Raw genomic sequence first — 25,625 nt, forward strand, 5'->3', positions numbered from 1 at the left:
CAAAGCGCCGACAGAGTCCACATGCCGTCAGTCCCCAATGTGCTGATATAATTCCCATCTATGGCCTTATTTTGGAAAATCTTACGAGCAGAGCGAGCCATGGAACAATTACTGGAAAAAACTAAGGCACACCACACGTTTCTTTTCCCCAAAGCCCTCTGTCTAAATTCAGGCTGGTTGATGACGCAGCTCGCAGGCGAGCTCCCAAAGGCCTCCGCTGAGCAAAAGGCTATCTGCTGAGGCCGGAGGCGCGGGTGCCAGCTGGAGGTGAGAGGCCCGGGCCCCAGGCCCGGCTCTCGGCCACCTCACAGGAAGGGATGAAACCTTACTCTCCTTGGCCCAGGAGGCAGAGGAGGGCGAGACTGTTCTGGGAAGGGGCCGCACCGCCGGTCAGGCTGCTGCTCAGCGCTGCCAGGTGGCGGTGACGCGGGCCGCGCAGGACTGGGTGTGCTGGCGGCGTGTCCCACGCGGTGACACAGTGGCCCCAGGGAAAGGCTCTGGCCAGCAAAGGGCCTCTGCCCCAAGCACTTGAAGCTGGAGGGCCGCGTGCCGTGCCAGGTTGAGAGCCGCCAACCCCAGGGCGCCACCCTCCTCGCCTGGCCTGAGCATCGTCTGAGCGGAAGGTTAGAAACGGGCGTGCAAACTCGGCCCCAGGGCGCCTGCCTGACCCAGGTGCCTGCGTGCGACCCTCAAGACGGCAGTCTGAGTGTTCAGAGGGATACACGGATCTCCCTCTGGCCCTTTCCCACTGGGTCCATCTTCAAATATTTCCCTTCCCCAACAAAAAAACAAGACTAGTTTTCTAACCTTTCGTGTTGCCTAAATGATTCCAGCCAAGGCTAAGAGGTGAGCTAAAATGTCCCTCGGACCGGGCCCATGGGCCTGGGCTAATGTCAGGCTGTTATCAGTGGGCTGTAAGTTCTCCTGAAGGCTGACCACTCAGACCGCCCAATTGTTCACACCTCCCGGATTTGAGAGGGACCCCACAGACCAAGGGCTCTGTTCCCCAGCACTGTGGGGCAGACACGGAGAACAGCAGCTAAGATACGGTAAATGACAGACGAGGATTTTACAGACCGAAATCCTCTAATGAGAATCTGACTTTCCATAAGTCACGCTCATCTGGATTTCATTATAAATGGTGGCCCAGAGCCAATACTGAAATGGGTTTGGCCCGGGTGCAGAATGACTGCAAAACAAAATGGATTCCAAACATCTGGAAAAATGAAGAGAAGGGGGGAATAACTTGCGAGGTGCTGGCTCGGGCTGACGTGTGGGTACCTCTGCATCTGCCGTGGAGCGGGGGCTGGGCACACAGACCTGCCTCTCGGGGCAGCTCCTGCGCAGGTGTGGAAAGGAAAGGAATGGGCATCTCCAGGCCCACACCCGAGTGGTCTGAGAGCTTCGAGAGAGCAGACCAAGGACACCCCTGACCAGTGCAGCATTTAAACCAGTATGTGAAATGCTGAAAGAAAATCATTTCTGAGCCAGTAAATATTGTTCCCTTGACCGCTGGCTTCTCCTCCCTTCCCTGCTTTCTCAGTTTTAATATCCTAGGTCCTCAGGGTTACCAGGTCAGAGAAGGAGCCACAGAGGAGGGGAGGAACACTGAGAGGGAGACTTAACTCCTTGAAGAGGGTTGGACTGAAATCATCTGCCCAAAACAAACCAGGAGGACGCCAAGAGGGCACAGTTGTAGGCTCGGCGTTTCCACCAATGGTGCGACTCCAGGCACGTCGGTTTCCCTCCCTGGGCCTTCGCTCCCTCACCTGTACGAGGGGGATGACACCAGCATCCCCACCCAGCGTTGTGAGGATGAGATGCTTCCAGTGTCTGAGAAGCTGAAACGCTGGGCAAGCACCGCTCAGCTCTTCCTCGTCTGATGGGACTCGGCCCCGCTCTGATCCCTGGTCCCTGTCTGCTCTTGGCGGAGAGGGCCAGCCTGGCTTATCTCTGAGGACCCCTGCTCAGCTGTTCTGAGTCAGCTGCAGTCTCCGCGTCCCCAGGACAGGCACGCCAGCACCCACCTGTACTCGGCTCCCCAGCCTTTGACGAAGCTCATGCGAATGGTGCACATGCGGGTCAGCTGGTACACGGCCTCGAAGCCCTGGTTGACAGACTGAGCTAAGAGGGCAGCGAACTCCTGGTTGTTGAAGATCTTCAGGTTGCATCCTGCAAACAGGACAGACGCAGAGCTCACGGGGACGAAGGCTGGCCTTGTCCCGAGCTCCCCGCCTGGTTAAAGCCACTGCCCAGGTCACCCAGACCAGCGTTTCTGCATTAGCCACAGACTCCACGCTCAGCCGCCTGCGGGGGGCAGCCCGCATGGTCTCCACTCTGAAGCCACCGCCACTTCAATAGGGAGGTGCAGCCGACACAGCCGTAGCAGGGTGCGCGAGCCTGGTCCCCAGAGCGGGGGGAAGACTGAGGGAGACAGTCAGCTTGGGGGCTCTGCCCTGGGTGAAGGGGCCAGGCAGGACTCCAAGGAACAGAGAGACAGGGCTGTGGCCCAAATGCCCCCTCGGCGTGGGGCATGGTCGGCCGCCTGGGGAACAGAAGCCAATGCCCTTCGATGGAGGGGGTGCCAGAGAGGGCAGCTGAGAGGCTGCCCAGCCTGCCATTCCAACAGGAAGCTCAGCAGAGGGTCCTGGGCACCTTCCACCCAGGTTCTCCGATGAATCCACCTCCGTTGGGACTGAGGGCAGTGAGAGATCTGAGCACAAGGCTGGGTTCGGGTGATGTTCACAGGAAAGGGAAGGTGTGTGCCCAACTTTCCCAGCAGTACAACCAGAGACAGGCACATGTGAAGTGTACAATAAATCTCCTGTTTGAAGTCCTACAGCCCAAGTGCCAGGAATGTGTCAACCGGAAAAATAAAAGACAAAAGCATGTTCCGGAAATGCCCCAAAGGTGAGCTGAGGCGACACTCACTAGCGGGCCAGCCCCGACTGGGCCCCCCGGCTGGCTGTGTGACTCTGGGCTGGTCCCTTTCTCTTCTAAGCCCATATCTCCCTTGTGAAGGGAGAGGCTGGCCTCAGGAGCCCCCAGCTCCGACATTCCAAGAACTAACAGCCAGCCACAGCCAGCTCTGCCCGAACCAGAGAGGCTGGGAGGGCCAAGGGGTGGGCAGAAAGCCAAAAGTGCAGCTGGGCTTCCTCTCCTCGTCTTCTCTGCGGGGACAGGAGGCGAAGCAGGGCCCACGGTGGGCTCCCGCCCCTGCCCAGCGAGCAGCAGACGAGCACACGGTCCCAGGCTCATCCTGGCTCACCCGCTGACTAGCTCTGTGTCCTGTGCAGGTGGCTTAACCTCTCTGAGCTTATCTCAACGTGCCTCCCTGCCGGGAAAGCTAGAGTAACTGGAGAGGACTCAGTGAGCCCCAAGACAGACATGTGCTCTGTAAAGGCAACCACACGACGTTCTGGGAACAGAGAGCACCACCGGCATCTCAAACTGCATTCTTCACTTGACCTTGCCCATGACCCGCCGCACCACCATCATCTGCTACTTGGCAGGCAGGAAGACATGCCACACTCGTGCCATAGGCAATGGGCTGAGCCACACACTCTCTGCCTGCCAGGCACAGTCCACGCTCTGCGGCTGCATGTCCTGGGAGGAGGGGGCCTCGGGGGCTTTCTGCCTCTGCTTTCTATGCAAGATTCTAGGTAAGATCAGCCTCTTGCCTGGTCTTCTACCCAGGGCTGGCCTTGTCCACACCACCCTCTGAGGTGAGCCTGCCACCGCCTGGAGTACACAGTCCTACTCAGAAAACCCTCAACAGTCCCCCTGAGTAAACGTGATCTCATGTCCTTCCATGGCCTGGTCCCATCCTATTTTCTAAACACGTCCCCAACTGTCTAAACAGCCTCCACCACAGCCAGAGTGCAGCTCACACGTGCCTTGCCCTCCTTCACCTCTAGGCCTTTGCCCATATCATCCCCTCTGCCTGGAATGCCCTCAGTCCCTGCCCCCATCACCCTGTGCCTACTCCTTCCACGCTGATGCAGGTCCATGGCTCCCTCCAAGCTCAAACGCCTTATCCTCCATGAAGCCTTCTCTGAACCATCCCAACAGTTAAATGCTTTTCCTCTTGGATCCAACAGCATGTGACCTGTGCTGCTTGCTTTGTGCTTAGCACTACCCTCCCTTGTATTAAGCACATTTGGGTCTTTGCCTTGTACGCGCAGCTGATGGGTTCACTCTGAGGGGGCAGCAGGAGGGTTTCCTGTACCCTCCCATTCCCCTGCAGCTCCCAGCATGGCTGTAGGAAGGAAGGGAGGAAGGAAAGAAGGAAGCAAACAGGCATACTGCCTCAGCATCTGTGCACACAGGCAGGAAACAGGTACCCACAGATCAGAGGCAGACCTGTCAGATGCTGCGTCTGCTCTGCGGAGGTTCCAGGAGGTCACAGTAAGACAGCAAGTCACAGAGAAAACCCAAGAGAAGCATCTCCAGACTGTCAGTGCAAACACCAGTGCAGAGAACAGGAAGAAGAAAGCTTTCCGGCATCCCAGGCATGCGCCGCAGAGGAGAGGCCCACAGGGAAGGGGTGGGCGTGTAGGTGGTGGTACCTGGCGGAATCTTGCAGACGGTGGCCGGGTGCCAGCCATAGCGCTGGTTACAGTTGGGAGACTGCACGAAGATGGCGCTGTCACTGAGGCATTCTGCGAAGACCTCCCCTCCGATGTAGTACAGCCGCACGCCCCGCCCTAGAGAGACACAGGTTAGCCGGGACCAGGTCTCCCTGGCCCCCACGCAGTGGTCCTGGCACCAGCCGCAGCTTCCACAGGAGGTTCCAGGTGACTGGTTCTCTAGCAGCATCACCAGGCAAGTGGGACCCAGAGCCCAGGCCCAATCCCACCAGGAAGTGATGGGCGGTTGCTAAAGCTAGGGAGGCAGACCACCAGTGATCTGCCACAGGCCTCAGCCAAGTTACGCAGCCTCAGTTTCTTCATCTGTAAGATGGGGATAATGATAATACCTACCTCGTGGGTGCCTGGTGAGCAGTAGCTGTTGCTGCTACCTTACTACTAGGTCCCTTCCCCTTCCAACATTCAGAAACTCATGTGGTCAACCTGCAGAGAGCTCCTCGGGCAGCAGACACCCCAGGAGCCCTTCACTGTAGGCAATGGCTTCATTATTGCCACCCCCTGGACCTTTCTCCTCTCAATGCATTTTTCTAAACCATTCCATAGGTTTATATCATTTAGTTTTTCTTCATCTCTTAAATCCACTCCAGATGGACAGAAATTATTTTTAAACTGGCCCTGCAATTCAAGCGGTTACATAAACCCTCCAACAATGAGTCTCTGCTCGGCCAGGGGATGTACTCTTCTGCCTGGAAGGTCTCTGTTCCCACTCCAGGGGGGGAGAAGCCCTGAGGGCCGGGAAATGGAGCCAGATTTCACAGGCGTGCCGTGGAGTGGGATGGAAAGCAGGTGATCAGCTACAGGCCTGCCACCTCCTCCCACAGCCATCCCCCACCCCACTCGCCTGCTCTGCCCGGCTCAGTGCTGCAGGACTTGGCATCTCGAAGACCCCTGGGTGCCAGCAGACCCGGGGGACCCCAGTATTACATCAGTCAAGAGCAGGAGGCAGAGGTGGAGGTGGGAAGACAAGATCCAAAGAACAAAAATGTTTGTTTGGGTAACTTTTAAAACCCTATTTTTAGACATACAGAAGTATGAAGTGAGTAAACAAACCTCTGTGTATACCACTGCGGGTCTTTCTAAAACAAGTGAGGGGCTGTCTAGGAAGGGTACGGGCTGAGGGGCAGGGGCTTATGTCACCCACTGTGTCACACACTTGCTGTGTGCCCTCTGCCCCTCCCTGGGCGTCAGGTTATTACCTGGAAAATGATGCCACTGGTGGAGGCCCGTGGCTTCCCAGCTTTTAACTGGAAAACCGTCTCTCCACATGAGATCCTCTGTGAAGGCCCACGATACAAGCAAGAGCAGAGGTGCTCTGGTTGGCACGGGCCCTGACCCCTGCTGCCCTGCTCAACTCTTGATCTTGCTCTAGAGTCCCTCGGCCACCGTGGATGCACCGAACAATGTCTGAGAATACCCACCCTCTCTACACCATCTCTACAACCCTTCTAGGTGACTCTGGATCGCAAAGTTGTGAACATCCTCAGCGTGATAATTTTCTGAACAAATCGAGGGCCACATATCACGGCTTCACCTTCCCTAGACTAGGTGATCTTTCGCCATGGGCTGGGGCTCAGAAGACAGTGTCAGCAGCGGTGCTGTCCCAGCCGCGGGCAATGAAAGTGAAAAAAAGTCGAAGTCGCTCAGTCATGTCCGACTCCTTGCAACCCCACAGACTATATAGTCCATGGAATTCTCCAGGCCAGAATTCTGGAGAGGATAGCCTTTCCCTTCTCTAGGTGATCTTCCCAACCCAGGGATCGAACCCATCCAGGTCTCCGGCGTTGCAGGCGGATTCTTTACCAGCTGAGCCACGAGGGAGGCCCAAGAATCCTGGAGTGGGCAATACCTGTCGTCTCTTCACTTTTTCTAAGTTCCTAAGACAATTATATATGAAATGAACAAATGAAAGATCACTCCTCCAAGACAGACTATCTACCTGTCTGCGCTCCATATTAAGGGTATTTTTATTAAGAGAATGGCACGGCTGCCTTTCTCAAGAAATCAAAGGGTCTTCCTCGACTGCTTTCAAATTTTCAGAGATGGTCTGTCTGAGGAGGGAGGATCAGGCAACCCGGATTCTACCTGTCTTACCCTAAACACCCTCAACAAGGTGACAGAGAGCCTGAGGGGTGGGTAAGGGAGGCGGCACAGGGTGGCGGGCAGATTCCCGCGGGGGCGGGGGCGGGCTGGGGTGTCAGGGTGGGTAACGTGGCCGCCCCTTACCGATATGCCTCCGTGTCAGCTCCACGGCTGCGTTCCGGTTGACGTTGGAGAGCAGCCCCAGGCAGAAGCGCTCCGAGTTGGAGGGGTCGGTGAAGCCGTCCACTGTCATGGACGGCTGCGAGGCGTGGAATGTCTCCCCGACGCGCTGGTTGAGCTCATAGTAGGAGATGGAGCACCAGAAGGCCGGCTCGCAGTAGGTGACGGGCTGCAGGTCTGCGGAGACAGGCCAGGCTGCTGGGTCAGGGAGTGTCCCCAGGCTCTGGGCTCCTGGATGGGGTCCCCGGGATACTCTGCAAGACTGTTTCCTCACCTCCTGGAGGGCATTATAACCTCCCCGCCCTTTTCCTGTGTAAAACTCACAGGATCTAGTGGGGCAAAACCCTCAGGTGTTGGGAGACGCATTCCGCCAGCCTCAGCACTGTTCATTTAGTCTGAGCTCACAAAGGCCCTACCCCGCCTGGCCTTAGGTCAAAGCCGTCTTCAAGGAGGTGCTGGGCCAAATCTGAAAGGCCCTGGGACCAACAGATACCTGGGCAGAAGCACCAGACAGGCCAGCAGTGTCCACTGCAGTCTGGTCCCGCCACCTGCCTTTCTTTCAAGGTCCCCATAGTAACCTGTGCTGATCTCTGCCCCGCTAAAAGGGCCTGCAGCTTCTGGTTTTGCCTGATCATGGGCCAACTCCTAGCCCATCTCGCGGCAGCGTGCAGGCCTGTGAAATGGCCAGATGACGAGGCTGGTGCGACCCTGGGTGTCCATCCGTGCTCCACAGTTGCAACCACACAGGCATCGGATGCTGTCTGCGGCGTGAGCTGGGTCCCTGCCATTGATTACAGAAGCTATCCTCCATTCATATCCAGATGCCATCCATCGGGGTGGCTGAGACACACACACTCACCCAAGAGAAACTCTGAATTTATCCCAGTTGCTAGTCTGTGTCTCAGTCAAGGGCACCTTAGAGCAAACTGCCATCCTGTGAGGGGGTGGCTCTCAGAAGAGGTAGGCACCCCGGAAATAGAGGCTTCCCCTTACGTGACCCCACATTGCCTTTCCTGTGACTCGTGCCACCTCCAGCTGTTTCAGGCTCCACACCTGCCCAGGTGCCCTCCTCCTGCCCGTCTCTCCGTCATCGCTCATCTCAGGGTCCATCCTCCCGGCCAGGGGCCAGGCCCTCATCACTCCTCATTTGCACCAGTGCCTGCCCTCTGACATGACCCCCTCCCGCCCCCTCCGCACCCCAGTCACCCCTTCCGCTGTGCACTGCTCCCGGGACCACATCCGGCACTCTGCCTCCTCGCATCCCAGGTGCTGGACAATCAGGGAGCTTGCTGCCCTCACTACTCCATCACGGGTCACTCACTCTGGCTCTTACTAATACATGCATACATATACACAGACGGTCATTCAGGGTGCGTCTCTGGGGAGCTGGTGAGAGAGTCCAGGAGCGCTCACTGGACCAAGTCTCAGCCCTGGCCCGAGACCCCTGCTCACTGCCCGCCAGGCAACTTCCCAGAGCGAGAGCCCACGAGAACCTCTGCTCAGCTCCCCAGGCCACTGACAGTGTGTAAAGCCCAGGAGAGAAAAACCCAGAAGCAGTTCCAGGTGGGGCCAGGTCTCCCTGCCAGGCAACGTGGCCCTGACCTCCTTCCGGGGTCAACGTCCACGACCCCATCTAAGGGTGAAAAGAAGGTCAGCACACGCAGGAGGAGCTGCAGGCAGGTGACAAGCCTGCCCTTGCCACACCCAGGAAGAGAGTCAGCCGGAGGGTCAGGACACCTAGGTCAGGTTTCTCCACCTCAGCACTACTGAGGTTTGGGGCCGGGTAATTCTGTGTTTGGGGAGAGAGGGCTCTGTGGGCTCCAGGATGTGTGTGGCATCCTTGGCCAGCAGACCACATCCATCTCGCCCTCCCAGCTGTGACAGTCAGAAGGGCCTTCAGACACTGAGAGAGGTCTTCCAGGGGGCAAAATAGCCCCCAGATGACAGTCACTTCCCTAAATGTTTGACCAGGTCATCGAGCCCAAGCTTCACGCCAGACACAGACCAGCTGTGTGCTGGTGAGCAAAGAAGTTTAGCTCGGAGTTTCAGTGTCTGCATCTCCCCCTGGCCACCCGAGTGGAGAATCTCCTTTCTCACCCGGAGCTGTTTTTGGATAGGCTGAGAGAATTCAAGTGGAGAGCAGGGCATGCATCAGACACTCAATAAATGGTGTCAACAGCAATTAGAATAATTTCAGTTATTCAAACTTGAGAACATCCTGTTCTTGGCCTGACCTCCAACCAAAGGGGGCAAAGTGTCCTTGCCCCTCCTTCTCCTGCCAGGGTGGAGCAAGGGAAGAGGAGGGAAGGTAGGCTGTCCAGGCTACTTAATGGCGAAGGGGGTGTGATGGGGGCAGGAGCGACCACAGCCCGCGGCCAGTACCCTGGAGGCTGGACTGAGCCTTGTCAGCCACATCCGGCTCTGGCATTGCTTGATGTTTGACATTCCACTGAGATAAGTTACATTCTAAACAATGTGCTCACTAAAATGTGAGCTATGTTGCTTTGGAAACCTTAAGAAAAACAACCACCACCACCTAAGAAATCCAAGTGCACTCCAAGCCTTCAAAGTGGCCCGGCAACATGTCAGACCCAAAAGGTACTGGGGAAGTGCTGCGGGCCCCACTTCCCAGAGGCAGGCTCTGCTGACTTTGCTGCACAACCTCAGGGACATGAAGTCCCTCTCTGGCCTCAGTGGCCCAGTCTGAACAGTGACTGCAGTGTACTGGAAGCCACTGAAGCGGACTGTGAAGGTCACGGGTCACACTGAAGAGGCAGCCATGACTGATCTGGGCTGGCCTTGGCTTCCCTAGCCAAGTACAGAACCGAGTCCTTGTCCTCGAACGATAAAGCCAAGTCCAACACCCCCTGGGCTTAGCCCAGGCAGAAGGCAGTAAGCCAGGCTCCCAGGAACACTGACTCAGCCCACTTGTCAAAAGAAGGGAAGTCAGCAGGCCACCCGCTGGGTAACATGGGGCCAGAACACCATTCTGGTGATGTGTAGGCTTTGAGGTGTCTCAGAATCAGAGAGAGACTTGGGGTCCTCGCCCAGAGGCTCTCCCAAGCAGATCTGAGCCCTTATCTAAACATCCCTGCAACTCGCAGACGCTCACTAAACAGTGTTGTGGAAAACACAGGATGCAGCAGCCTGACACATAATTAAGCAGATGGTAGTTTGGGGAGTGGAGCTGTCAGGCCAAGGCCAAGTCTGAAGGCTGCCATTTCAGAGAGTGCTGTCTGGACGACCTGACCCACGTTCAGAAGCAGCACCCCAGCCATGCACTTACTGTGGTCTGCAAACAGCTGCCAGTCAGCCTGGCCTTTCACCTCTCCCCTCCCATCATCCCTCAGGGCTTCCTGCAGGCACTTACGCCAGAGGAGCTGCATACCCGAGTACGCACCCCGCCTCCGGGGTTCTGCCTTGAATGGTGCTTTATTTTTAAACTGCATGTCTGCCCTCATTTCTTTGCCTACTAAAGGACTTATCCACACCATGGTTCAGAACAAGACCAAGTCAGGACCCTGGAAAAGAGAAGACTATAAACAGGCTAACCATTAAATTAGATGGCTACTAAAAGAGCACTCAGCTTGGCTCTGAGCTTCCTAGCAGACAAGGCAAAAAGGGAGCATGATACGCAACCTGGCTCTGGTTGGCAAAAAGAAAATTCTTACCAGTTCTGTAGGGAAAATAAAGCTTGTCCTGGGCACTAAATCTTAAAAGAACTCTTCAGTGGGGCCACTTCTCCCCCACAACAGTCAATACAGTCATTCAACCCACCCTGGATTCAAGAGTGTCCCAATAAAGGCAAAAGCAATTTTACATAAGGCTGCTTCTGGGGGAAAAAACTCTGAACATACGTGGCTCACAGGCTCCTCTGGGAAGACAGGGTAGGGTGACTTGCCCCAAGGAAAGTGGTTTCGCTTCCCCAGGCCAAGGACTCCATACACCTGGTGTGGCAGCTGATGGCGCGTGCCCAAGGCCTTCCCTCCACACGGCTCTGCTCCCAGGCAGACTGCTGAGTTTGTGCTAACCCCTCTTCCTGTGGCAGAGGTGTTGCAGACGCAGGAGCCTCCCGCTCCGGCCGCTCTCGCCGCCCAGCCCCCGCCGCTGCGGTGAGGGCCAGATTCCTCGAGGGGCAGGGGGCACTTAATTCTCCACTGGCCCCCTGCCAGCCTAACGCACTGGCTGGCTCTGGTTCTGAGCCCAAGTCCAAGCTGGCATGGGCTTTCTGTTTTGTTTAAGGGAAAGAAAACAGAATAAAACCCAGAAGGCAACACTTGGATTAAGGGATGCCTATTAAAAACACGTGCAAGAGATCCAAATCCGGGAAAGGAAAGGGGGGAGGCCCAAGCGGGGCAATTAGCTTTCCGCTATACGTCGAGAGCAGGGAGCGGGGTGAGGAGCGGGCGCGCCGATGCGGCGGAGCTGGAGGTCAGAGCGCCAGTGCCCGCCTCCGTCTGGGCCCTGTGGAAGAAGACCCCACACCCTAGGCCCCATCTGCCTTCCACTGCCCGCGCTGCTCATCCCCCTCGTCTGCTGGGACACGACCCTCAAGGCCCAGCTCAGGTGGCTGTGAAAACATTCTCTCGCCCCTGGTGTCTGAGCCGCCTGCCCACCTAAAGGTCAGGTCCCTGCTGGCCCAGGCCAGTCATCCCAGCAGCCAGGCACCAATTCCAACTGGTCTCGCGAAGGATTAGGCCACAAGCCCACTTTTACCCAGAAAGGACCCCTGCTCTGTCAACCGAGGACCAGTCTACCGAGACCAAGAACAACAGAGAAGTCTCAGCTGGATGGCCGCCCAGGAGTCTGACGGTCCAGCCAGCGGTTGACTTCCTGCCATGAGGACGTCCGCCTGTGGTGCCCCGAGCCTGTGGAAGACGAGAGCTCAATGAGGCCTCGGAAAAGACACCTGCGATTGGGTTTGGGCTGTAAGGGGGTCCCCCTGCCCTCTCTTGAGGGGCCAGGGGTCTCTTTGCTACCTTGGCCACCAGCAGGAGAAGGCAGCTTCAGTCCAGGGCCCTCTGGGAAACCATCACCTCCTTCAACTCCAGCTCAATTCCTGCCCCTGGACACTCCCTGGTCCCTCACTTCCCCGAGTCAAAGCCTCTCCAGAGATGTCTCACTCTAAAGCAAAGAACAGCTTACTCACAGGCAGGATCTGGCTCGTTATCTCTCTCCACCTCCTCCTCTCCTCCCCCTGCGTTTGCTCCAATACTTGACCTAAATCCTTGGAAATTCCAGGTGATTCATCCAACACAATGTGTAATAACAGGAACCTCACCTGCTCACATCCCTTCCCTGCACAACAAAGCCCTGGGATCTCCCCAGAGCCTGCGGCTGGCCAGAGGCTGAGCTGGCTCTCAGTCACTCCTGGGGCTCCCCCATGAGGCACCCCAAATGGCTCAGAGGCTCAATTTTTTGCCTGGAGCAGGAAAGAAATGTAGTAGTAGCCAGATGTCCTATGCCTGCTTTCTTTCTGTATAATAACTTCTTTACAAGAAATAAGAGGTGTCCTGATATGCCCAGATGTCTCCGGGAGAACTCTCCATGTGCCCGTCAGCATCCTACGGTTTGGGACATTCGGCCGTGAAAGAGGAATGCAGAGGTGGTGGCTGTGTGCCCCCCCACCACCACCTTTTATCTGTCCTGCAGCCCACTGCTGAGAACTGCAGCCCCCTCCCCACACCTGCTCTCCAAATGATGCCCCTGACCCCCGAGGAGCTCTCTCCTTACCCCTCACTTGGCATCTCCACAGAACCTGCCCACCCCCTGCCCTCAGCATCTCTCTCCCCTCTGACTGTTGGGCCCCATCCTCCGCCTGACCCCCAGGCCTCTTCCCGAGGCACGTCTCACGAGTCCATCCTTGGGTCTCCCGCTCCACGGCGTCCGTCCACCCCCAGGACTTCAGCCGAACCTTTGTCAGTGTTTCCCAAGTGAGGTCTATAGAATGGTCCATGGGATCCTAAGAGAGAAGTGTTCCAACAGTGGTCGGATCCCTGAGAGAAACGCTGGACCAGCCAGGCCTCCTTTCTGCAGGACTCTCAGAGGCTTTACGCTGCGAGTGCCCTGGGGGCCCCAGGAGTGAGCATGAGACAGGTTTTCCAAACTCATCTAAAGATAATACCACGTGTCTGACCCACTACGGGCAAGGCTATCACACACGCTAATGGCTCTGAAGCTGCACCTCCAGCCGCGGCCTCTCTCCTGACCGTCCCACTGCTTCCTGGACTCAGGTGAGCAGAGGCACCTCCCTGTCACCCTCCTCGCCAAACCCCATCCCCCATCTCCTGGGGTCTGGCCTCAGTGACATGGAAGCCTCCCAGTCTTCCCAGTTAAAGCTGGTCAATAAATGCTGCTGATTCTGGCCCATGGTGCTCTCAGATGCCTTCTCCCGTTCCGCTACCCTTTTTCTAAAGCGTTCATCTCAGCCTCCTTCAGTGCTACAGCTTCCTAAGTGGGTTTTTTTGGGAGGGGCAGGGCAGGGGTGGTAGCCCTAGCAATGTCTCCTAAAATTTAAATTCCACATAGTGGCCAGGTTAATCATTATGAAGCCACCATCAGATAAGCGCCCCAAACTCAAAACCTGCCACCTTGCCTTATCCTGTTGGCAAGGTGGGGCTATGTAAGTGTGGCCTTCCGTGCTCTTTTCTCAGCCCTGCCAGCCCTCTCAGCCTCATCTCCACCGTGCCGCCCATAAGCCAACCCACCACACTGCCAGCCATCCCCAGAGCTCAGCCCGCCCGTTCACACCAGTGCTTCCATCGGCAGTGCCCTGCCCTCCTTCTCTGCCTCCTCACAGCATCCTACCTGTCCTTCAAGGTCCAGTGCACACGGTTCACAACTCTGAGGTCTCCCCGCCCCGCCCGGCACATACACTTCCCCTGTCCTATGTGCGCCTGCTCCTTTGGCCCTGGGCGCAGTACATCACTGGTGACAGACACCTCCAGCCACTCCACCAGACAGTGAACGTTTCAGGGTCTTCAGCTCTGGACCCCCAGCGTCGGTACATAGTAGGAACTCGGCGAATGAATGCGTAAATACGGAGAAGATACTGACCACCCTGCATGATGTCCCCACTGGAATGCCACCATTCCCTCCTGTAAGCCCTCAGGGTATTTCCTCTGCACCTACCTCTTGTTTTATATAAAAAGCTATTTACAGTCCTGCTTATTTATCCCAACAAGGCGGACAACATTTGATATCAGGGTCTGGGGCTCCTCTTGGAATTCCCCTACCTGGGCTGGCATACAGAGACGGAGCAGGAAGTGCCGGCAAACGGCCGAGTGAGGAAGAGACGGGCGAGCAGGCAGGGGTCCCCGCCAGGGACGACATGGGACACCAGGACCCTCAATCTGACACTTCTTCCCTCCCTGAGCCGAGTTCTGCTGAGAAAGGGGAGAGCTGGTCCAAGTGGCCGAGCAAGGCAGGGTCCTGCTGCATGTGGGGACACAAGCTCTGGGTCCCCAAGGCCTGAGGTCTCCATTTCCTAGCTGTGTGAATGGGACAAGTATGTTAACCAGTCTGTTCCTTGGTTTCCTACTCCACAAAATGAAAAATTATAGCACTACCACCTGATTTAGTTGTCACAAAGATTCAGCTAACACGCATGAAGCGCTCTGAACAACACTCAGTAAACGGCGAGTTCTCAAGAAATGCCAGCCATTATCATCACCATCCTCTCATCTCCATCTAGCCCTGATGCCAAGGCGATGAGACAGTAGGGGTCCTACCAGTGGTTTTGAGTGGGTGAAGGCTGGGGTTCGAGGGTTCACCAAGCAGAAAGGAAGCCGGGCCTGTCAGCACCAGAGTCTCACCATGAGTCCTTCATGACTCGTCAGCTGACTCGTGCCCCCATCCACATCTTCCCAGCAGAGTGGCTCCCCCCTCTCTGTCCGCCAGGCTTGGAGGCTGTTCCTTCATTTGGAAGAAATGGCCTTATAATTCCTGACCCTCAGACAAGAGGCTGAGGGACACAGCAGCAGGCCGGGAGGATCGTGCCAGTCGGGCTCTCTGCCTTGGGGCCAAGTTCAAGGACACGCTGTCATCCTGGTCTACGCAATCTCGAGGGGAATGCAGAGTGAGCACCCACCCAGGACAACTTTCAGTCCGAACCACCAACTCAGGCAGTGGGGTTGCCAGGTCAAGCACCAGCTCTGATGTCTGTAGACTGAAAGGGCTGCTGTGGTGGGGTCAGAGGGGTCAACCTCCAAAGCAGAAAGCCCAGAGTGAAGTTCACAGTCATGGCCTTCAAGTTAACATGAGCTTCCAGTCTTCAGAGTTTATGTTTAATAACTCCATCAGTCCTTTCACATTGGGAACATACACCGTGGTATTATTTTACAAAGACACTAAAACAGATCCCCCAAAGTCATATTTCACACTGCCCACTCGTCAGCCTGTATTAAAGGGTTTTCAAGCAGCTCCCACACATTCCAAATGATGACTCTTCATCTGATGCTATCAGTCAAGGACTGGGAATAACTGGGAACAAAAGCCAGGCCAATCCACTCTGATTCACCAAGTATGGATATTAACTCCTTTGTGCCCTGAGCCACAAGTCAAGTCCCAGCAGTACAGGCCAGAACAAAATCAAACTCACATTCTTCTAAAGCTGCCAGACCAACTCAGGAAAAAAATTCCCCTAAATGAGAACTGAACAAATATTTCATTTGTTTTGAGCCCTCTGGCAGGCCCCACACTGAAGCCAAAAGACGCTCCTGGAGTAGAAAAGCAAATCTCACAAAAATGACCCAGAAATCAAACATCTGAGAGAAAGTTGTGGAAATGATGGCCCAGCTGCTCCAAAACATCATGAGATAATGCAAGATGATCAATGAGACATCTAAGCATGGAAATGTGTTTACAAAATAACAGAAGATAGAAGGAAAAACTGAATATGAAGTATTATCTCAAAGGCAAAGCACAAATATTATGTGCCTGATCCAAAAACATCAGAGGACCAAGATAAAACAAACACGTTTGTGTTAGGGTAGAGGGATTATGGGTAACTTTGCATTTAAAAAAACAAGAATTCCTTATATGGTACTCTTTTAAATAAAAATGACATCACTGTCAGATGAGGTGCTCAGATGAAATCCAAGTAAGTGTATCTGAAACAAGTCCCCGAAAGCTGGGGGCTGTAGTCTGCACCACTGCCCGTGGCTTTGCATCAAACCACACACGGATGCTCGCCGACCACAGACCCTCATGTTTCTACAGCACAAGATTTGGGGGATTTTCATTCACTCGTGTCTAACCACCTCCCAGGGGAAATACAAGCCTGGCCCACGGCTGCTTTTCCTGCCACCACTGTTCTCAGGTTTCCCATCCTGTGGGTGACCCCAGAAGCTATGTAAGCAGAAACCTGATGGGTTGTGCTGGGCAGATGCTGGGGGCCAGGGGTTGGGGGGGAGGAGCCTCACCTTCACAGGGCCTCCTCCCCACACCAGCCACCAGCCAGGGCTACAGCTAAAGGGGGTTCGAATTGTACAGACAAGGAGCTACTTACCCAAGTTATTGTGTGCTGGGGACATCGGATTCGGGGAGAGGTTTGGAGAACCTGCAAGGTGAGACACTGCTGTGAGACTTCAGAAAAGACTGTGGGCCTGGGAGCCAGATGACAGAAGGTGTACATCACAGTGGTGTGGGAAGAAAACCCTGGGCTGAGCCTCCATGGCCCAGGAGAAGGCTGAACCTCATATATCCTTGCCTGTGCACTCGCTTCCCCGGGTCCCAGCTTCTTTATCTGTGCAACCAATAGATAAGCGGATGACCTCGGAGTCTCTTCCACAACTCGAGGGTGTGATGCGTCTAACCAAGCCTGCAGCAAGGGGCTGCTGCGGTCCCAGCCTGGGCACACAGACCCCACACTGACACGCCCTGTTAACTGGGGGAGACCCTCTCCCCAGGTGCTCCAGGCCCCCAGCAGCGAAAGTGAAGCTTGCAGCCGCCCAGACCCCTCTCTGCTCTCAGAGCTCAGGGTCTGCAAGTACCAATGCAGGCATTCCCAGGTTTCAGGAAACTCACCAAGCTGCCTCAGACACCCCACAACTCAGCAACCAGACTGACATTTTATGCAAAACATGATGCTACACATGGGGAAAAGTCCTAACTACCCAATTCGTCCTATTCTATTATCTTTACTCATTACTCCCAGTGGGTAGGTGGGTGGGGACCCACACAGCATCAGCCTTCAGAAAACCAAGCTATTGCTTTTCCAAAAAGCAACGCTGGGCCAGTCCCTCCATTGTCCCTGCACCCATGGGGCTCCAGCTCCAGAGAGTTGTTTGTTTACTGACTGACAGCCCTTTGCGCCTGGCTCCACTCCCTGAAATCTCTAGTCCTCACCACTGGGCCTTCAGCTTAGGTTGCCTGGAGCTGTGAGCAGGGTCTGCTTCTGCTCCTCAACTCAGCTGTGACCTCCTTGAGGACCAAGGGGAAACCATGGGTTTCTGTCTCACCTCTAGCACCCAATCTTCTGGGGGATGTGGAAAAGTCAGAAAAAGCAGAGTTTTCAAATCTTCCATGGTATCTGGACATGGCACCATGTAGCCATGGGACTTTGGCAAAGTGGTTCAAACACTTTGAGCCTTGATTTTTTTTCCCCGCAGGTATAAAATGGGAATGATACCATCTACTGTGTGATGTGTAGAAATGAAGTGGAAGGGTGCACAAAACTATGCCTACACCAGGGCTTGTACACAGGAGGTGTTAGTAAGTGTTGGTCTCCTGTTTCAGGCTGGTCCGAATCATGGAGACCCAGGAAGTGGGACCTTCTCTCTGGTCTGAACAGACATGTGCACATATCTGGGGAGACACAGGGCTGGACAGGAAGAGCCTCAGGCCCCAGCAGAGATGCTGCTCCCGTCTGCTGGCAGGGAAGTCAAACCATGAGCAACTGGACTGGTCTGAGTGAAGAGCAGAGAATAAACAGGAGACCCCACCCACCCACCCATGGGCTGCCTGGGGTCCACAAAGCCCAGGGCCCGTAATATTCATGTCCACAACAGGGTCCTACAGGTACACTACGGGAGGAGATGAGGAAGGGAGGACAGAGATGGGACAGAGAAAGGAAGGGGGAGACATAAGAGTTGAGAGGGTGAAAAGGCGGCTGCTTGTCCCATATAAGACCGTCTTCTCCTTTGGTCTGTTTTCACAGGCAGACTGTGTTACTGTGCTTCGCAGATGCAACTTTTTTTTTTTTTTAACAAACTGAAAGTTTGTGGCAACGCTGCATCCAGCCAACATACTGGGACCGTTTTTCCAACAGCATTCATTGACTTCATGTCTTTTGTCTCCTTCTGAAAATTCTCACAATATTTCTAATTTTTTAATTATTGTTATATTTTTGATGGTGATCTGTGATCTTTGACAGTTACTATTGCAAAAAAGATTTTGACTCGAAGGTTCAAGTGATGGTTAACATTGTTCAGCTATTAAGTATTTTAATTAAGGTGTGTACACTACTTTTTGGACATAATGCTATTGCACACTTAACAGACCAAGACAGCATAAACATAACTTCTACAGGTACTGGGGAACAAAAAATTTGCGTGACTTGCTTTACTGTGATTATCTGGAAATGAAACCACAGTATCTCAAAGGTTTGCCTGTAATCCTTCCACAAACCTGAAGAGCAGCAAGGAGGGAAGGGGGAAGGAGAGGGAGAAGAAATATAGCATCTGCAGAGATGTTGCTCAGGGGACTGACTTCCCACGCCAGCGTTTAAAGCTGTGAGCTTGCGGCAGGCACCCAGCATCAGATACAGGTCTCCAGTGCACTCTGGCTGGGTACACACCGTCATCCACTCATCAGTGGTGTGTGGAGGCATGTGACACGATGTCCAGGCTGTGTATCAAATGACCACATTTACAATAAACATGCACGTCCCCTGCATCCTTCTTTCGGGAACTGCACTCTCGTCTGGGCTATGTGCAGGGCAGGTGGCCCTGCCACATCGGACAGCTCTGCATACATGAGGCATGCCTGCGGTCATCGGAAGGGAACATCTGCTTGGCTCTCTCCTCCTCACCCAACCACACGCAACACCATGCACGTGCGATGTGGCAGCTGGGGTTCAATTCAAGAAGCTGCTGGTCTGGGGCCAATTTGGTCCCAGAACAAATGAGGCAGGAACATCTGGAGATGTGGCTGGAGATGACTGGGCTGGGCCCCTCATGGCAAGAACACATAGATCGCATTTGGGCATCACACAAAAATAGATGCTTCGGGGCCTTGCAAAGATCTCGCCTCTGTTCCAGCGCTCCTGAGCTGTTTCAGGTGATGAAGGCCACCCTCCATCACACTGCCAGCAGCGTTTCATCTGCTTTCAGCCTGCAGGGGCTCCGCATCAGCCTCTGGCTACACCTGAAGCTTTGAATGACTGGCCCTCCTGTCTCTGGAGGAGGATGCTCCAGCCACACGGAGCTCTCTCTCACCCCAGAACTCACCAGTTCTCCTCCCCCCAGCCCCTCATGACTCTGCCTGGCACACTGCTCTGCCTGTCCTGGCAGCCTGGCCAAACCCTATTACCTCCAAGACCCAGTGCAGGAAAAACCTACACTGCAAGTTACTGCTCAGTCCCCTAGTCCTTCGTCCCCAGGCTGGGTGGCGTGCTCCATGCCACCAGCATCTCCCATCAGGACATACAGGAGACGGCACGGGGACTGCGGGCTGGCTTGTTGGTCTCCCCCACACCATGAGCCACTCGGGCTCCTCCTCTAGCCCAGATCTGGGCCCATGGGGATTGCTCAGTAAATACTGGATGGAGGGACAGAGAGAAGGATGGAGAGAGAAAGGGGGGAGAGGGGAAGACAGAGAGAGAGATGGAGGAACAGAGGGAAGGATGGGGAAGGGCAGCCACTCAGGAGAAGGAGCACAGACTCCACAAGGCTCTGACCTGCATCCATGCTGTGGTTCATCTGGTGGTCACTGGTCTCTCCATCTTCACTCAGGTAGCCTGGGGGCGGGGTTTCTGGGAATTGAAAGGAAGGTGGTGCATTACATGGCCTGTCTGGTTTGGCTCTTGAGGCGCCCTTTGCAAACACAGATGCACACCACTACGCCGGGGGCGGGAGCTGAGGAACTCTGGGCCTTGGAGGCCTGGCTCTCCCTGTCTTTGTGCACTAACCCTCGCTTGTTCCCACCTGAATCACTCTGAACTCGTTTCACACTGTCTGACTCCCAGTCTGAAGTGCCTATTCCTACAGTCTCTGTGGGGCTAAACTTCTCCCCATCCCTCAAAATCAGGTTTAAACCCACTCCGCCCACCCCTACCCGGCCGTGGACTCACCCATCTCTGAGGGCAACTGTCTCAAATCACCCTCTGGCTCTACCAGCCACCCCCGCACCATGATCTGCCAGCTCTTGAGGGGATGTCTCAGGTGGGATGCAGGCTCTATGAGAGCAGACCACCATGCATTTCTCTCACTGAGCCCCAGGCCCTGACTGACTTCTCTGCTCTGCTGAACACAGCAGGCAACCCACCCTCTAGGGACCACAGCCACCCGGGACGGATGAAAGGCCGGGTCCATAAAGCAGGTCCTTCCTTAAGGCTCTGACCCATGCACACAGGCCTGCGGTCAACCTCAGCACGGTGCGCTCACTCGGGGCCAAAGGCTAGTCCAAACTAGACGGCTCCGAAAGGAGCACGGCCCATCTCTGCCCCGGCTACCCTAGTGCGGGGTCTGGCCGAGCACTTTTCTGCCAAGCAGTTCTCCTGGACGCCTGGAGTTCTGGTGATTCACACATTATTTGCATGTAAATGATGGGCTTCTAAAAACATTTACACTCTGACAGCAGAGCCCACTTCTCCCTTTAGAGTAAAATCTCCCAGCCAGGTTGGAACCCTCCTGGGGCTTACTTACAGGCCCCGTTCTCCACACGCTGCCCGGCCCTTGGCCCCGGCTCAGCCCACTGCCCCTGCAGCCCCCCAGACCTTCGGGGATCCTGCCTGAACTCCAGCCCCAGGGCCGAGAGGGTGGTGAGAGAAACACAGCCTTGCTATTTCCGCTTCCAAAATAAATGACTGTGCCGAGGCCGGGCGGAAGGGTCACGCCGCCGCTCCTCCATGCCAAGAAAAGCATCATTAGTGAGCGGGGAGCCAAGGCCACGGGTCCTCTCCCCACAGGGATGCGAGTCTGAGTCAGGGGCCTCGGGCCAGCGGGTGTGCGGAGATGGGTGACAGGGCCGTCCCGCGCCCGCCTCCGGGGCTGGCCTCACGGCTCGAGGGTGCCTACCTGGAATATTGCTCTGGGGCTCGATGCCGGCAGGGAAGTTAGTGTTTTCGGGGATGGAATGGCTGTAGTCGTCCAGCGGGGGGAACTCGGCCGGGATCTCTGTGTGGCGGGGCACCAACACAGGAGGTAGAACTGTGCAGAGGAGACAGAATGGAGGAGGTCAGCGTGGATGCCAGGCTGGACTGACGCCCCGGCACCCCCAAATGCACCAGAGGCCCTCCCTCAGGGAGGAGAGGCGGAGGGCGGGGGAATGGGGAAGGGGAGAGGAAGAGGCAGCAGAGAAGGATGCCCGGTAGACACCTGCAAACCCCACAGAGGGGGTCGTACCTGGGGTCTCTACCCTCTGGTAGTGGTAGGGGTTCACGCAGACCTCGTCCTTCTTCATGTTGAAGGCAAACTCACACAGCTCCATAGCCCGCAGCTCGTGGTGGCTGTGCAGGTCGGGCCATCGCCACAGGCGGCAGTAGATGACGTGGGGGAGCCCCTTCCGGTGGGACACCTGCAGCCGGCCATCCAGGGACCTGCCGGGATGGACAGGAGGAGCAGAAACAGTGAGCGGGATCTGGCCTGCCTGCTCCCCAAGTCCAGCCCGCCGAGCTCCTGGGGGCCTGGCAGAGACTCAGAAAGCTCCCCCCGACAACCAGCACTTGTCCGGCTCGCAGGCAGAGGGCCTGCAGATCAGAGGAGCTCTGGGCATGCGGGAAGGGGTTCAGGAGAAGAATAGAGCCCAGCCGGCAGGCCGAGGGCTCCTGGGCCGGCAGAGCAGACCCCAGAGCCACCAGGCTGCGGGATGACTACCCTCCCCAACCTTGAAGGGAACGGCGCTGAACTGTGCTCTGGAGAGGCCAGGCCAGGCGGAGGTGGGCAGAGGGGCCGGGGCTGAGCTGGAAGATGGGAGTTCTTCAGGAGCCGACATGAGGACCACAGTGACGCCATGGAGGAGGGTGGCAGAAGGCAGCCCGTCTCCAGTGGCGCTCCTTCCTCATACACAAGGGAGCAAGGGGAAAATCCCTTTTTCAGCTGGGGTCTGTGATGAGGTGGGGAGCGAGGGAGGGACATGAAAGGGAACTTTAACTGGTCAGGGCCTACACAGCAGGCCTCTCAGAAGTCCCTTTCCATGTGAGGGCTTCTTGCCGACTGGCCCAGGTGCCCCGTCCAAGGCTCTCGCCCCTAGCTCGGAGCTCAGGCCTACATGGTCATCTATGAGCAGAGCTGCGACCCCACTCCAGGCCTGGTTCTGCCTCGGTCCCCAGAGCCCAGCTCGGCCCAACCCACCACCCATGGCAGTGTCCTCTCCCCGTGCAAACCACGTCTTCTGTGGTGACTTGGTCTCTGAGAAGTTGACCTGGTGCCCACCGCACTCCCCCAGGCTAAAGTGTGGTCCCTGATGGACCAGTGGTGTGTGTCCACGGGAGCTCTTCTAAAAGGCAAAACCAGAGAGCCTGCCCCAACCCATTACATCAGAATCTTCCTCTAAAATCCCCGAGTCATTGGCCCGAGGGAAAGTTGGAGCAGTGCCATAGGCTGTGACGACTGGGGAGCTGGAGTGGCAGGGGCACCATCAGCCAAGAGTCAGGTGGGAAACGGGGGGCTTCTGAAAGATGCGAGACTCCAGGGACAACCAGGGTTAGACGGGTGAGGAGAGTCCTTATACACACAGAATCCTTTACCAAGGGATTTCCCTGGTGGTCCAGTGGCTGAGACTCCATGCTTGCAATGCAGGGGGCCCGAGTTCAATCGCTGGTTGGAGAACTAGATCCCGCACGCCATCAACTAAAGGTCCTGCATGCCACAACTAAGACTTGGTGCAGCCAAATTACAAAGGTGAAGAAGGGGGAAAAAAAAGGAATGCTTTATCTAATGAGTATTTCATGAGTTCCTACTTTGTGTGGCACGAGGGATACAGTGGTGAGGGAAAGAGATGAAAAGAGGCCACAAAGCGGTCCCTGCTTCCACGGAGCTTCCATGGGCAAGCCGACATTAATCTACTAATCAGGTCAGCGACAATGACAGGCGACGGGCAGGGAGCTGCGAGCGCATACGACCCTGGGGACGATGCTTCACTGAAGGGTGAGACAGGGCATCTCTGAGGGGATGGTGGTTGACCAGAAAGTCTAAAAGGCAAGTATGCAGACAACGGGGGCTGGGAGGAGGACATTGCAGGTAGAGAGAGGAGCGTGTGCTAAGGTTCTGAGAAGGTGGAGAGCACGGTGAGGAGGGAGACCAGGATGGAGGCCAGAGGGACCAGAGAGGAGGGAGGCTGGGGCGGCAGGAAGGCGTGCCTCTGCTGGGTCTCAGACTCCATGATGAGAGGTTCTGCCTTCTTCCTAAGAACCACAGGAACCCTCTGAGATGTGTAAGTGGGAAGAGTGTGTGTGTGCCTGTGTGCAAGAAATTCTGGCTGTGGGGACAAGCAGGCTGGGGGCAGGGGTGGTGGAAGCGTCCAGAGTGGATGAGACGGGGAATTCTCTGGTGGTCCAGTGGTTAGACTCCCCGCTGCTTTCACTGCTGAGAGCCCAGGTTCGATCCCTGGTTGGGGAACTAAGATCCCACAAGCCGAGTTGCATGCCCCCCACCACAAAAAGAGTGGATGCGATGGATACGCTTATATATAGAGAGAGAGCCCCCCAAAGGCAGTACTGCCCTTCCTACAAGAAGGCTCATCTTTGGACCCCACTGGTCAGCAGGCAGGACGTTTCTGATAGCTGGGCAGGGCTGGTGGAGAGGCATTTGAAGCTCTCTGTCCCTGCCCCCATTCGACTGAGGGCACCTGTTTTCCTGAGGAAAAAAAAAAAATAAAAGGAATTTATGGACACTGTGAGGGAGGGGCCTGCCAGATGCCAAGAGAAGCACCAACCAAAGAGACAAAAACAAGAATCTAGTCAAACTCTCTGAGTCACTGGCCTGGGCAGGGGGAAGGACAGACAGGTCAGAGCTGGGCTATGGCAGAGGGGCTGCCGGGAGCTGCTGACTAAGGGCGACTCCAAGGATGTAATTACCTCCCTCCCGTGGGGCCCCAGACCAAGGAACCCCAACAGCCCCAAAACAGTAATTAGCAGGCAGAACGAGAGAAGGCAGCCTGGGACTCGCCCCTGAGACTCGGAAGGCAGACGGCCAGATGCGGAGTCATGAGACCTGGGGTCAAAACGAGGTTCTGCTCTTCCGGCTGTGAGACCCTGGGCAAGTCGTGAGGTCTCCGTGCCCCTCAGTTACCTCATCTGTAAAATGGGAACATTCTCCGCCCACCACTGCCCTTGACCTCACGCAATTTTCAGAATTCACTCAAAAGTGCTTTCTAGGGGCTTCCCTGGGGGCTCAATGGTGAAGAATCTGCCTGCCAATGCAGGAGACACAGGTTGACCCCTGGTCTGGGACGATCCCATACGCCACAGAGAAACTAAGTCTGTGCACAACTATTGACCCTGTGCCCTAGAGCCCGGGAACCACAGCTACGGAGTCTATCCACCCCAACGCCTGAAGCCGACACGCCCTAGAGCCCATGCAAGAGACCCCACTGGAATGTGAAAAAGCCCACATTCTAGCAAAAAAAGCCCACATCCAGCAACGAAGACGCAGCACAGCCAAAAATAAATAAATAAGTAAAACCATTATTTTTTAAAAAGTGCTTAGTGAAGTACCAACCAATGAGTGTTACTCTTCCACATCACAACGGACCCTCTCCAAAGCCAGCCCTGGATAAGCGAGGTGAGCTGTGGGGCGGAGGGGGAGAGAAAGGGGGTGTGGGAGGTGACTAGTGGGGACAGAGAAGGCCTTAGCTGCTCCTATTGTTTTGAAAACCACTGTGCGCCCACAGAGAGGGACGTGGCCACATTCCCTCTTCAGGGTTTGCCAAAATCCCCCGAAAAGAGACAGCTGAACATCTGGAGTGGCCTCTGCATAGAGTCCTTGGAGAGATGCTCAGACCAGCAGGAAGGGGTGAGGTTGTGCAGGGAGTCCCCCTTTCCCACCCAGTTGATGGAAGGCTTTTTTTTTTTTTTTTAATGCAGCACTATTTACAATTGCTAGGACATGGAAGCAGCCAAAATGTCCACTGATGGAGGAGGACTGGATAAAGAAGATATGGTGTATATATACAACAGAATATTACTCAGCCACAAAAAAGAACAAAATAATGCCATTTACTGTGACATGGATGGACCTAGAGACTGTCATACTGAATGAACGAAGTTAGACAAAGACAAATGTTATATGATATCACTTATACATGGAATCTAAAAAAATGATACAAAAGAACCTATTTACAAAACAGAAATAAGAGTCATAGATGTTTAAAAAAAAAACATGGAGTGGGGTGGGGTGGGGAGTGGGGAAGAGGAGGAGGGGAGGGGCAGGGGTGGGAGAGACTAGGAAAGTCTTTGGTCAAATACAACAAACTGAATGGATGCATTTCTCTCTGTCCTGCCCAAGACAATGAGTAGAAGAGCAGATCAGACAAAATTGGAAAGCAACTGGCCAAATG

At 55.4% G+C, this 25,625-nt stretch overlaps 1 protein-coding gene across 2 annotated transcripts in view; it reads right to left on the minus strand.

Moving 5' to 3' along the window:
- The window catches only part of SMAD3 (SMAD family member 3), a 126,597-nt gene that overhangs the window by 4,840 nt on the left and 96,132 nt on the right, over positions 1-25,625 (minus strand). For both annotated transcript variants that reach the window (XM_061158002.1, XM_061158003.1), the window contains exons 2-8: positions 21,473-21,666; positions 21,146-21,277; positions 19,807-19,881; positions 16,417-16,467; positions 6,873-7,085; positions 4,569-4,706; positions 2,028-2,172 (exon numbers count right to left, since the gene is read on the minus strand). In XM_061158002.1, the coding sequence (XP_061013985.1) occupies positions 2,028-2,172; positions 4,569-4,706; positions 6,873-7,085; positions 16,417-16,467; positions 19,807-19,881; positions 21,146-21,277; positions 21,473-21,666 (948 nt within the window). The remainder of the gene's footprint in view (positions 1-2,027; positions 2,173-4,568; positions 4,707-6,872; positions 7,086-16,416; positions 16,468-19,806; positions 19,882-21,145; positions 21,278-21,472; positions 21,667-25,625) is intronic.

The sequence above is a fragment of the Dama dama genome, chromosome 12 (assembly GCF_033118175.1).
Source record: "Dama dama isolate Ldn47 chromosome 12, ASM3311817v1, whole genome shotgun sequence".
In the NCBI taxonomy this organism is placed as follows: Eukaryota; Metazoa; Chordata; class Mammalia; order Artiodactyla; family Cervidae; genus Dama; species Dama dama.